Raw genomic sequence first — 13,005 nt, 5'->3', positions numbered from 1 at the left:
AGCTATTTGATCAGCGTCACTGTCTTATAACGCAAGTGATCTGCGATCACAACTTCCATTATGTTGCCTGTTTATAAAACCCGAGAGATATATGCCGCTTTTGGTTCTGCATTCTAATTTATTTGTAAATGCAATTGCTGAATAATTTCAATGCACTGTTTTCGTAATATATTTTTAGCAAATTTAATTGCATTTTTTGCATTCTACTAGTGTTGGCCACTTTCAGCTTGCTCTCAAATGTAATACGTTCGTTGAAGCAGTCAGAACATTCTTATCAAACAAGAACTCTTTTGTGCAGCCATAGTGCTTGTGATTCAAAGTTGTTATTTCATCCACATCCATTATCATAATAGATGCGACCCAGCCTCCTACTTATAGAAGAAAATGACTAATGAAAAAGGAATGAATAGTCCGTGTAATAGTTGTAGCAGTACTTGCAGCGTCTGTCAACACTACTGCCTAAATGGAAGCGAAAGTAGATCGTCAATCGTCGGCGAGAGTAGCATTACCTATGACTATCACTACGCCACCAGTAGTAATTCCACAATAACAACTCTTGCTAGCACACCTAGCAGCACTAGCAGTTGTACTAGTAGTACCTGCAGCGGTTGCTGTAGTATATGCAACCGCATATCCACTAGCAGTAGTAGCTCTTCGAAAGCGGACAGCATCAAGCGCAAGATCTGAAAGTATTTCCATCAATTCTTATATTCATTATAATTCCATAACATCATCACGTCATTACCCCTTATTTGTTATACGATTTTGATTCAGAACCCTTGTACACACTGAAATTTTATCACCGAGTGCGGTAAAATAAATTTCCGAGATCCGAACAACTAGAAATTTCAGTAAAGCATTGAATCACCGAGATCTCGTAAATCCAAGCAACTATCACACTGAGCATCTTTCCACCGAGTATTTTCCCAATGAGATACTCGATAACCAATACTGTAATGACACTCTGCTTAAATTAGCGGAGAATTTGGAGAAACATTGAAGTAAAATGTCGTAATCCGACAGTAACTTTTTAGCAAAATTTTTATTGCAAGTCGTGAAAAATTTATATATTTTCAATTTACAATATTATATGTAGGGGAATGTCGTCGTGGTTGGGCCGCCATTTTGACATTCGCCCATAACTTCCGTTTCAAAAATAATTTTTAAAATCTAACTATATCGTTGAAAAGGTCTAAGAATAAGTTATATTTCTGGAAAATCTTGAACTGATTATTTAAAAAATAATAAAGTTATAGACATTTACGTGAAGACAAAAAATGCTGTCATACTCGGGCCACGTTGTACAGATTGGACCACCGCTCTTAATCTAAGAAATACGTATTGAAATTCTATGTAGAGACATCAAAAAAATGAATTTCGTGAGCAACGGCCCTTATAGGTAGAAATATCCTATTTGTAATAACATCTTTGCGAAATTTTTGGTAATCTTGTAAAATCAGTATTACTACAATCGCGTTTCCCGAAGTGTACTACTGCAATGAAAAATCAACAACAATCTAGGTTTTTATTTTACTAATGTTGCTTTATTTCATCACATTTCCCGCGACTGACGTTCTCTAGCAAAAATTGCGCTTCTGTGCTTAAAATTATGGTGGCCCAACCATGACTACACAAGTGGGCCGACCTTTACAATAAGCGCTTTTGTGGCATTTACCCCCTTATCCCCTTACGTCCTACCTGGACGGAATTTTTCAATATCCTTCGAATAGAGCACAACTCACTTAATAAATTTTCAATATTTATCCCGATAATTGCATTTCATGAATCTTTTTTTGAAGAAAAGTTAACTGTACCTGCAAAACTTTTTTTGTATTGATTCAATCAGTGAATTCAGTACGCGTGTTTTGAATACACGATTGAATTTCACAATATTGTGAAAAGTTAGCTGTCACAGTAAGAAGTTTTACATTGCTTGTATACACGTATCACGAGTTACTAAAACTGAAAAAATCCTGGTGGCCCGACCATAACAGTGGCCCGACGATAACGGCATTACCCTACTTGCTACTTTTAAAAGTAATCAAAGATTTTCCTACGGCGTTATCACGGATGTACTTAGATTTGGTCGCAGGTAATTTAGTTTGGGCATAATAAGCAGAAATCTGCAAGAAAGTATTGTGTATTATAAATATGAAAATATATAGATTTATAGATATCGATTTACCATCGCCAAATATGTCGTATTTAAGGCATTGCCCCGTAAATCTTTGATCTTCTTTAATTATCATTAAAAATATTGCCATTTTAAATATTTGAACCGAGATCATATATTGAACGCACACGGAATATTTGTGTCAATAATGTTTTCCGGGATCTCAGTAAAACTTGATTAATTAGGAACCGAGAGTCAGCACTTTATTTTACTAAATTTGGAGATTTGTTGCTTTACCAATTTTTTCGGCAAAGTATGTAGTTTGCATACTACAAAAGTAAGTTTTTCCTTAACGTCTTTACTTCATCAAGACATCATGAAATAAAACCACACTAACTATTAATTACCCCACTAAACATATAGAATGTGGTACGTAGAACGGTGGTACGGCAGACTTTCGAAAAAGTTTAACCACAGTAAAGCAGAGTGGCAACTAAACCAGGAAAACCAGGAGACCAGGAATTTTATTTCACTAGAAAAAACCGGGAAGAACCAGGAATTTTCATCCAAAACCAGGAAAAAGATTCAGATCACAGAACAGAAGTGGAAGTAGAAATCCAAACACGTACATGCTACTTTCTACAGATACTAGCGAACCTGGCGGTAGCGAGTCACTTTTTTCCACGAAAACACGAACGCATACGAATGCACGCGAAAGTATGTGAAAACTGCTATGCGATGCGATTGGCAGCGAGCGTACTGTTTATATTGCTGTTATATGCTTCTATGCGAAAACCTTCCCAAAGAAAAATAAAAAAAAAAGACTCTGTTACCAGTTTTGATCGACGAATCGTTCGGACTTCCACTTCTGTTCTGTGTTCAGATGCTTACTGATGCCTTAATTGTTCATGTGTCCATGTCCGCTGGTTCTGGTTTCCTAACTGTTCCCAATGGTCATCTGCCGTGGCTTCCATCTGTCGTCAGCAGAGGTTCGCATCAATAATCTGAATACAGTTGCCTAGGCAACGCCGATATTAGCCTCTGCCTCTTCTACTCTCTCTGCGGATTCCAGTTGAGTGTTTTCCCGCAGATTTCGTTCGTTCCTCTCCTCAAAATATGTGAGATCCACTTTCACCTACGCTTCCGAATCTCTGTTTCTAGCTGGCGCTGATGATATTGAAATTGATTTCCGAATTCGTAATCCAAGTGTGAGGTCACCAAGCCCAATTGGTGTACCCAAGCAACGATTAACGAGGACCTATAGTTGGTTCCACTGATACGCCACACCACGTCTCGCAGGTAATAGAAAGGATTTCACATTCAAATTGGAAATTCGTATTAGGGTCGTAATGCACCGGACATTCTCAAGATCCAAAAAGTCACCGCTGGCCATCATGACTTGTGTGTTTATTATCATTCTTGGTACGACCATCTGGGGTTGTTTGGCTACCAAGATAATGAAAAAACTCCATCTCCTCAACCTGTTTTCTCGCTATTGTGCAATTGAAGGGATTATTGATGTTCACTCTCACTGACTTGGTCTTTGCGACGTTGACTGTGGGACTTACTGCCTTGGAGTTGTCGCAAAGATCATCAAGCTTTCTCCGCATAGCATATCCAGCATTTTACAAGCCATAACGGCGGATGATTCATCGACATTTCTTTTCTCTACGTTCCTTTAGTTTTTCTCGTTTTGCCGTGAGAACGTGTGGAAAGAAAGTTTGCGATGTAAACAGTATAGGTCACAAGTACTGTTCAAATATTACGAACACGGATTATGCTGTCCGTGCTGGATAGAATCCGACAGGAAGCCGTCGTGCAGACCTTTGCACGAAACCGCCTCATATTGAACGACGATGTGATAGACTAGGTTATCAGGAACTTCTCTAAAGGGTGTTCCTCATCAAATTACATCACGGAAAAAACCGATCTTTTTCAAACTTTCAGACAATAAAATATAGCCTATCAGTAAGCTTTTGGCACATTTGTTGTATTTAACTTCACTACCGTTACCGTATGCTCGCACCTTACGTTTAACTCCACTCATAACTAAGGTTCTGTAGAACATCTGGCTGCAGTTTCTTCTGTACGGACACCCAGTTTTTCTTCATGTCTTTCTCAGATTTTACCTCCTTGGGATGCTTCCGTAGTGCCTGCTTCATAATAGTCTAATATTTTACGATGGGCCTTATTTCTGGTGTGTTGACCTCGTTGCCTTCACGCCACTCCAGGACATCCTTTGAATAGTGGCATAAAGCTAGATCCGGCCAGAAGATCGTAGGGCCCTCGTGGTGCTTCAACAGAAAAAGCAGATGCTTCTGTAGACACTCCTTGAGATAGATCTGCCTATTTACAGTCCCGGTAGTCACGAACAGCGCACTCCGATTGCCACATGAGCAGATCGCTTGCCAAAACATGTATTTCTTGGCAAACTTTGAAAGTCTGCTTCCTTACTTCCTGCGGAACATCCAACTTAGGCTGACGCGGTTAATGCGACGGGCTGAGTGCATTAACCGCTGCTGATTCTGTTGGTCTATGACATTTAATACTCGGAAGATTTGTTTAAATGTTCAGTTGAACGGTTAAGCTAGTTTGTACGGTCGATCAGTACCTGGTCAGCTCTACCGTTGAGTGGCATTCTGGTTCCAACACCACTAAGGCAAGGCGGTAACAAATGTCTACAATAAGTGGATAGCGGCCCTTTCGCCCTCCTCAGCTAGTTAGTTGACCCTGGCCCTGGCTGTACCGTTTACAAGACTTCTTAACAGCCCTCTCCAATTTGACATGTCGTTGTTGTCTTAGCCGGTGTGATTCGTACCCGTTCAATCCTGGTTTTCACCGTGTTTGGAATCAGGCAACGATAGTTTTAATGATTTATCCGATCCTATCTTATGAAGGCCGCGAGACCCCTTGGACAGCAGGTAGTCCCAGTATTTGGAGCTATAGGCAGCTAACTTCTCTTTCCAATTGAGTCAACTTGTCAATCAAGTGAATTTGCCTTTCTGAGCAAGGATCTGTGGCCACATTCCGCAAACATTTTACAATAGCATAATATTGAACAGAAAAGATTTAGATTTTTCATTCTTGTAGAGTCTTTTGAGCTATATTCAAAAAACCAAGAATTTTTCAAAAATTTACCAGAAAAATCGGGAAAAATCTGGAATTTAAAATTACAAATTGAGTAATTGAGTTGCCACTCTCATGTAAACTTTTTTATCAACAATGTTTTTTTTTTTCTTTTTTTTTTTTTTTTTTTTTTCAAAATAAAATACGATAAGCAATCATATCAACAATCATTTTTCTAAACCAGGGCTGGCAACAGTTAATTTCGTCACTAAAATTGGACAATAAGCAAAAAAAATATTAATTTTGTAACTAGTTTGGTGTTCGAATATGGTGCTTTTAGGTGTTCAATATTGTTTAACAGTTAGATATCGAAAGTCGATGTTTTACGCCATCTTGAAATCCAAGATGACACACAATTATTTAATATATTGCATAAAAACCCCCATAATATTAACTTTTTTCGGAACGAGACGACTGTCAACTGTCGAATATCGATGTATGACGCCATATTGAAACCAAGGTGTCAGACAATTCTATAACATTTCCCATCAAAACGGAGGCGACTGTTAGAAGTCGAAAATCAATATTCGATGGTATTTTGAAATCCGAGATAGCATTAATAACTTGAATAAATTAATTTTATTTGTGCATTGTGCACTTACTAGCACTCAAAATATCTTATTTTACGTGCAAAGTGGCATTTCGTGCTATTTTGTTAGAGCAGCAATTTTTCCAGACCATTTTTCAGGGATATGCGATAACTCCTATATCAGCCAATTACTGTGAAGAGATTAGCTCAATGATAGCTGTCAATTTTCATGCTGAACTTCAACTGGTTCACACATTTCAATGTAGTACGACATAACGGGATGGCACGGTTGTCATCTCCCATATATTTGTTGCGTAACCGACATCACTGGCAATGGCACCCGATAAATGGCCTGTTCACCCTAAAGCAATGTTAAATCGGGTAACAAAACTTAATGGTGGCTGTACCAAATGATGGCAGTTTAAGATTATTTATGCAGTTTAGTACAATTTGTTGAATATTCTTGCGGGTTCGAATATATTGTACATCATATAATATTGTTCTGTTGAATGAGTGAAAATACGACAACGTCGACAACAGTTTATCCAGTTTTGGTGAAAGCGGAATGAAAATAGATGTTTCTTACGCTGAAATCCTAGCGTGTCGTACCAACGGGGTGGGTACGACAGAACATAGTTGATATCGTTTTTGAATCGATTTCTAGCGCATTAAATCAAAATCTAAAAAAAAATCATTGGCTCAGATTAAGGTGACACACCCTGCAGAACTAACACAAGACAAGACAGTTTACAAACGAATCATGATCTATAATGTTCAATGTCTAAATAGTTCGCTTCCCAGAACCATAATTAGAAAATATTCGCCAACATAAGTTTGTGTTCATGTATTTGTTACCGCTTTCTCCAATGCAGTATGTTATGTTAACCCGCACTTTGAGAAAATAAGTAATCGCAGAAGTGCTCTTCGCTATGGCTTATCGGGCCGCCAGCGGAATGCCCAACAGCCATGGCCAACGTTGCATTTTTACTCCAACTACGCCGGTCGGTTGGTTCTCGGTGCGGGTGATCACGATTTTTTTAATACGGAAACCTATCCGCTCGAGAGCATCCGAGAGTTCGAAGCAATCTCCAGCGCTTGGAAGCATATGCTGGCCAATTTACTGAAGAAAGGTAGCAGAAATAGATTGTCGTTGGTGCAGAAAAAATTATCTATGCAATCATTGCTAGGTTGTTCGGTAACTAAATATTTCTTTACTATTTTACTGTTTATAACAGAAGAGGACGAGTCGCAGATTTTCGTAAAGTTCTTCCGATTCCACAAGTGCTATGATTTGGTACCGACGTCAGCCAAGCTAGTCGTATTTGATACTCAGCTACTCGTCAAGAAGGCATTTTACGCACTTGTCTACAATGGCGTCAGGGCAGCGCCGCTTTGGGACTCGAAGAGACAAGAGTTTGTCGGCATGTTAACAATTACCGATTTCATCAAGATTCTTAAGATGTACTACAAATCGCCCAATTCTTCGATGGATGAACTGGAGGAGCATAAATTAGAAACGTGGAGAAGTATGTTTATCACTAGGTAGGTAGCTCAGAAAAATATAGCTGAAATATTATGTATGCTTTCAGGTGTTCTCCAGGAAGAAGTTAAAAATTTAGTTAGTATTGGACCGGACGCGTCGTTGTACGACGCTATCAAAACGCTTATTCACAACCGAATCCATAGGTTGCCAGTGATTGATCCGCTCACCGGAAATGTGTTGTACATATTAACTCACAAACGAATACTTAGATTCCTATTCTTATATGTAAGTAATTTATTTTTCAAAAAGCGTAAGTGATGATATTTTTATATTTCCTTTCCTGTGTTCCGTAGAGAAAAAACTGTAAACATTCCATGTGTGTTTCGACGCAATATTGTTATAAAATTGAATGCAGTGTAGATATTTTGGCATTATCTTTTAGTACAAATAACAATTTACACATATCAATATTAGATTATGTTGTTTTCATCGTTGCCTAGACACTTATATTAAGTGTACTTGATATTTAAAGCCTTGAAATCTACATATATGCGCAACATTTAAATGTCCGCAATTAAAAGGCACATTCTTCGCTGTGGTTTACCGGATTTTGAATCAAGTTTTGTGTTCAATCTACCGTGACTTGCTCTAATACCGCGGGGTTGAAAAACTGTAAAATTTAACGTTGACTTAAAAAATATTTCTTAAGAGCTGCATAAAATAATTGGTTTTATTGAAAAAAAATTAAGAAAACATACTTAAATCAAAGACAAGTCCCTTACTTACCTGATCGATTAGGTTCTAAATATCGTTCAGAAAAATGCTTAGTTCCGTGTTCCGTCAAATGAGCTTAAATTTCGTCATAAATAGTAGAAGAAATTATGCCTCCGAATATAGCTCAGTTAAAAACATTGTCACATCAATATTGGCTTATTATTATGATATTTTACTTAAGTTTCAAATTTTTCTCGATGATTCACAATTTTAATAGTCGCTTCTATAGTATTTCAGATTTCTTTATATATTTATCCAAGAGCTTAGTTTTTCCTTCTTTTTCGAGACATTTATCGTAAGCACAAAAAATTTATGCTTGCCCGCCTGGCTACCGAAACTCGGATGAATTTTTAATATTTAATATTTTTAACCCTCTCTGTCCCAGGAGTGTTTTGGTGGTTTACAGTTTTTGATCATGTGAAAAAGCTATTAATAAACAATTTGTCAAACACAACTCTACAGCTTATTAAACAATGTTTTTACTACGTTATAAACTCAAAACATCCATATTTAAATGCCTTAAACATTTCATCGGTCAATTTTAGTATCGGAAGTCATAGAGCACCTGTGCTACCATGGGACAGAGAGGGTTGAATAGTACTAAACAACTTGTTATGGAAGACGTGGTCAATTTACAAGATAACCTACTGTGGTCATCTAATTATCGTACTTACTTTTTCTTCTTCATGACTGGTATAAGAATCGCTACTTAATATTATCTCGGTACTATTCGGTACTAAATAGTACCGAGATGATATTAAGCAGCGTATGAAGTAGTGGGATATTAAATGCCCTAGATGACACACTGCTAGATCCTTCATCTCACGCATCATTTAATGCCTTTTTTATTGTTTTTTAGTTTCTGTTTCTTTAAGGCAATCGCAGTGAAAAAATAAATGCGCGGTATTAAGTCTGGGTGCTTTTTGTCATGCCCTAATCCCGTGGTATGTTTAACTACTAGAAAAATTATAGAAATGGATGTAGTTGCATTAAATTCTATGATTGAGCTACGACTTATATTTGCATCTGCATATCTGCATATGAGTAATATTATATGTTGATAATTTTGAAATCCACGATTATTCTACGGAAAATAGATTTTTATTCAACACTAGCTGACCCGACAAACTTCGAATTGCCACAAATTAACCTGTGTTGTACATAAATCGTGAATCTCGGATGACCTTTGTCACAATCTCGAGTTTTGCAAGTTTATGAGGAGTTCAACCATAGACGATTCATTTTGGCAGTAACGTAACTATGAAAACATGGGTAGTTTAAAATATAAATTTGCAATTTTTCCTCACAGTAAAGTAGAAAACAACTGCCCCCATTGCTTAGCCAGATAAAATAAAGCAGATAACAATATTCGCCGTGATTGTGCAACATTTCGCCGAATACCATTGCGCAGGGGTGATTCTCTCCTTACTCACTGTCGCTCGTTCGGACCCAACTGAAGGAAAGTAATAGAGGTCAGTAGACCTAGGAAAACAAATAAACCTAGACAGTGGTGGTGGCCGGTTCTTCCGACGGCGGCCTGAATCATCTAGTGTTACTATAGATAGTTTTTGGTGGTCTTTTTATTGACTAATGTTTTATGGAAGATTCCAAAATTTCTCGAGTTCGATTAGTTTTTGAGTTACGCAAAAATGTCTGTTTCATTTGTATGAGAGTCCTTATTCCCCTACCACAGGGGTGAGGGGTCTCAAACCATCATAAAATAAATTCATGCTTCCAAAATCCCCCACTTGCCAAATTTGTTTCTATTTGCTTGATTAGTTTTCGAGTCATGAGGAAATTTGTATTTCATTTGTATTGGAGCCCCCCTCTTAAAGAGGAGAGGGATCTCAAATCACCATAGAAAAAATTCCTGACTCCAAAAACACCCACATGCCAAATTTGGGTTCATTTGCTTGATTAGTTCTTGAGTTATGCAGAAATATGTGTTTTATTTGTATGGGAGCCCCCCTCTTAGAGTCTCTAACCATCATAATAACCTTCCCCGGCCCAAAAAAACCCTGCATGCAAATTTTCACGCCGATCGGTTCAATAGTTTCCGAGTCTATAAAGAACATACGGACAGACAGAAATTCATTTTTATATGTATAGACATTTGTATATGTATAGTTTTTGATTTTATTTTACAAATAGTAAAACAAATTTTTCAAATCATTCATCCGATTGAATAACATTTTCACAATTAGTGAGAAAATGAAAAAAGTAACAAATTTTCTGTGTTTGCTGTATGTCACGCAGTGATATTCCTCAAGGAAGCTAGTTTGCACCTAATTTGCAATAAAAAGCATGAATTTTCATAGCAAATTCAGCGATCCATCCGAATTTTTAGTGATCTTTTGAAGTTGATGGAAAGGTTACAACGTAGAATGTGTGTCAAAAGTAGAAACAATGATCAAAAATCAAAACATTGCTACTTTTCGGTGTGCTTTCTGGGGAAGAAAATGTGATTTATGATTGCTGTCTGCACCCAGAAGATGCTCATACCTAAGAGGCAATAAAACATTAATGAGACAGACTTTTCCGTTACGACTTAACTCAAAATGATTCTATTTTAATATATTCCCGTTTCCCTTCAGATTAATGAACTTCCGAAACCATCATACATGCAAAAGACGCTTCGTGAAATTCGTATTGGCAGTTACGACAAAATAGAAATCGCAACAGAGGACACCAGCATCATTACGGCGCTACACAAGTTTGTGGATCGGCGAGTATCTGCTTTGCCGATAGTTGACGCCGAAGGACGTCTGAAAGACATATATGCCAAATTTGATGTCATTGTAAGTTGATTTCCCAAGCAGGCCTATTCGTCTCGTTAATCAACTGATGTTTCCTTTCTAGAATCTGGCAGCTGAAAAGACCTACAACGATCTGGACGTATCTCTGAAAACTGCAAACGAACATCGGAATGCTTGGTTTGAGGGAGTGCAGAATTGCAAACTGGACGAAACACTGTACACGGTGATGGAACGAATTGTTCGAGCAGAAGTGCATCGACTAGTGGTGGTCGATGAGAACGAGAAAGTAATAGGCATTATTTCCTTGTCTGACATTTTGCTCTACCTGGTTCTACGACCCACGGGAGATGGTATTGGGAACTCTGAATCACTACGAGCTACGGACCCCAGACTGCTCAAATCTCCCAGCAAGCTAAGCCAGGCGAAGATGGACAGTAACGAAAGCATCGAGGAAGAGAAAGAACCTGCTGGAGATCCCGAAGAGGAGAACATCAACGCTGTGGAAGAAGGCGAAACAAGTGAAAAGACTGAACAGGTAGAACAGGAGGACGAAAATGAAGATCCTTATGCTGCTGGCGATGCACCACCTGCTGACCAGGTTAATACGGACGTAAATGAGGATCCTTTGGTGGAATCCCCTGTCGATCACAGTGGCAATGATTCTCCCGTCCAAGATATGTTAAACAATAAACAAACGACCATTCGTGATACATTAACAGCAAATGTCCAAAGAGAGATTGGTTTGGTTAGCGAATAATTGTATAAAACTTTTCATGGTTGGAGCTGTTCCGTAATCCGTACTTTTCAATTTCTCATCTTGTTCATATTCGTTTCGCGCTTAATCCACGTCAATCTTGGAAACTGCACAGCTGTGAAATTTCTTCACAATTGTATTTTCCAGTAACCAAACCTATAACAGCACTCAATACAGATGTCCTTTTGGTTGATGTAACATACTTTTACGCCATATTTTGTAATTTAGCATAGACAAACATAAAACGATAATAAATGAAAACTAAATTCGCTGCAAATAATGCACATAGAAGGCCTTATCAATATACACACTGAGCAAAAAACGAATCTAATATTTTGAAACGCAATGATTGTCGAGAGTTGTGATTGAACTGCTGCTAAATGTTCGTTTTTGGTCTGATCGATTCGCGCTATTGTGGATAATAGGAGGCATTTCTCCGATTTTTACAGATTCGAATGGGATATGCTATTTAAATTGATATAATGGTGAAAAGTACAAAACCCAAAAGCGTTTAAAAGGAGAGACTATTTGGTTTTCGACATCTTCTGACGAAGCGACTTACAAAACATCCACAATCGCAAATCTGCAGGCAATTTTTATTTTTCACACTACTATTTCAAAATAGGGAGCAAAAGGTGACGAAAACGAAGCTTAAAAGTGAATAGTTTATCGTTCTGCAGAGGGAATGTTTATCTTCTAACGAAATTGGACGAAACCAAACTTATTTCGATACGTTTATTTAAATCAAACCTAAATGATGCAGAGGTAGCAATAAGTGAAACCAATAGAGTTACACAAAAATATAGTGGATATACAACACCTGCAAATTGCGTATTGCATATTGTATATGATAAAGACGAAAAAGGCAGGAACAAATATACTTATAATAAAGAAAAATAATAGGAGTGCTTTTCGCAACGTTAATTCATTTTCAATAACAAATATTGCTCTGGCAACAATAATAAGAATTTCATATCTGTAAATTATTAACCAAAAACCTATCGTAATGACGTCATTTGGATTTTTGCATGTGCGAAAACAATTTGGCAACTTGGTACGCGATAAAAGTTAAACTATACCAATGCAGAAAAATGTACATTAAAATTGTTGATATTCGATTAGAGAGCATAGTTTAATATATACATGTAAAAACAAAAGAAGGTAGTCCTGTAAAACTGCTATTAAACTTAATTGCTGAAAAAAACTACAAATTTCAAATTAAACTGTTTATAAATTGCAATACTAAGGTCTAATTTAAAGCTTAATTAATTCTTCGAAACCACTTGTCTACTACTTTAACAGCCTTATTCTGTATTCCGACGGAACGAAAAGATAGTATTCTGTATTCTGTCAGCAACATCAAGTAAGCGATATAACTCGTTCAAAATAAGCCGAATGAAATAAAGTTACATCGACAGGCTTGATTTGTTCTTTTTACCCTTTGTCTCTCGGTTTTCTTCTTTTGACTAC

General features: G+C 37.4%; 1 protein-coding gene across 4 annotated transcripts in view; it reads left to right on the top strand.

The window, feature by feature from the left end:
* The window catches only part of LOC128742240 (uncharacterized), a 131,290-nt gene extending 118,511 nt beyond the window's left edge, over positions 1-12,779 (top strand). For all 4 annotated transcript variants that reach the window (XM_053838535.1, XM_053838533.1, XM_053838534.1 and 1 more), the window contains 4 exons: positions 7,004-7,294; positions 7,358-7,536; positions 10,620-10,823; positions 10,885-12,779. In XM_053838535.1, coding sequence (XP_053694510.1) covers positions 7,004-7,294; positions 7,358-7,536; positions 10,620-10,823; positions 10,885-11,538 — 1,328 coding nt within the window. In that variant the 3' untranslated portion in view covers positions 11,539-12,779. The remainder of the gene's footprint in view (positions 1-7,003; positions 7,295-7,357; positions 7,537-10,619; positions 10,824-10,884) is intronic.
* The last annotated feature ends 226 nt before the right edge of the window (positions 12,780-13,005 follow it).

The sequence above is a fragment of the Sabethes cyaneus genome, chromosome 3 (genome assembly GCF_943734655.1).
Source record: "Sabethes cyaneus chromosome 3, idSabCyanKW18_F2, whole genome shotgun sequence".
Lineage (NCBI taxonomy): Eukaryota > Metazoa > Arthropoda > Insecta > Diptera > Culicidae > Sabethes > Sabethes cyaneus.
The sequence above is the reverse complement of the archived record's forward strand: the minus strand, read 5'-3'. Positions and strand labels throughout refer to the sequence as shown.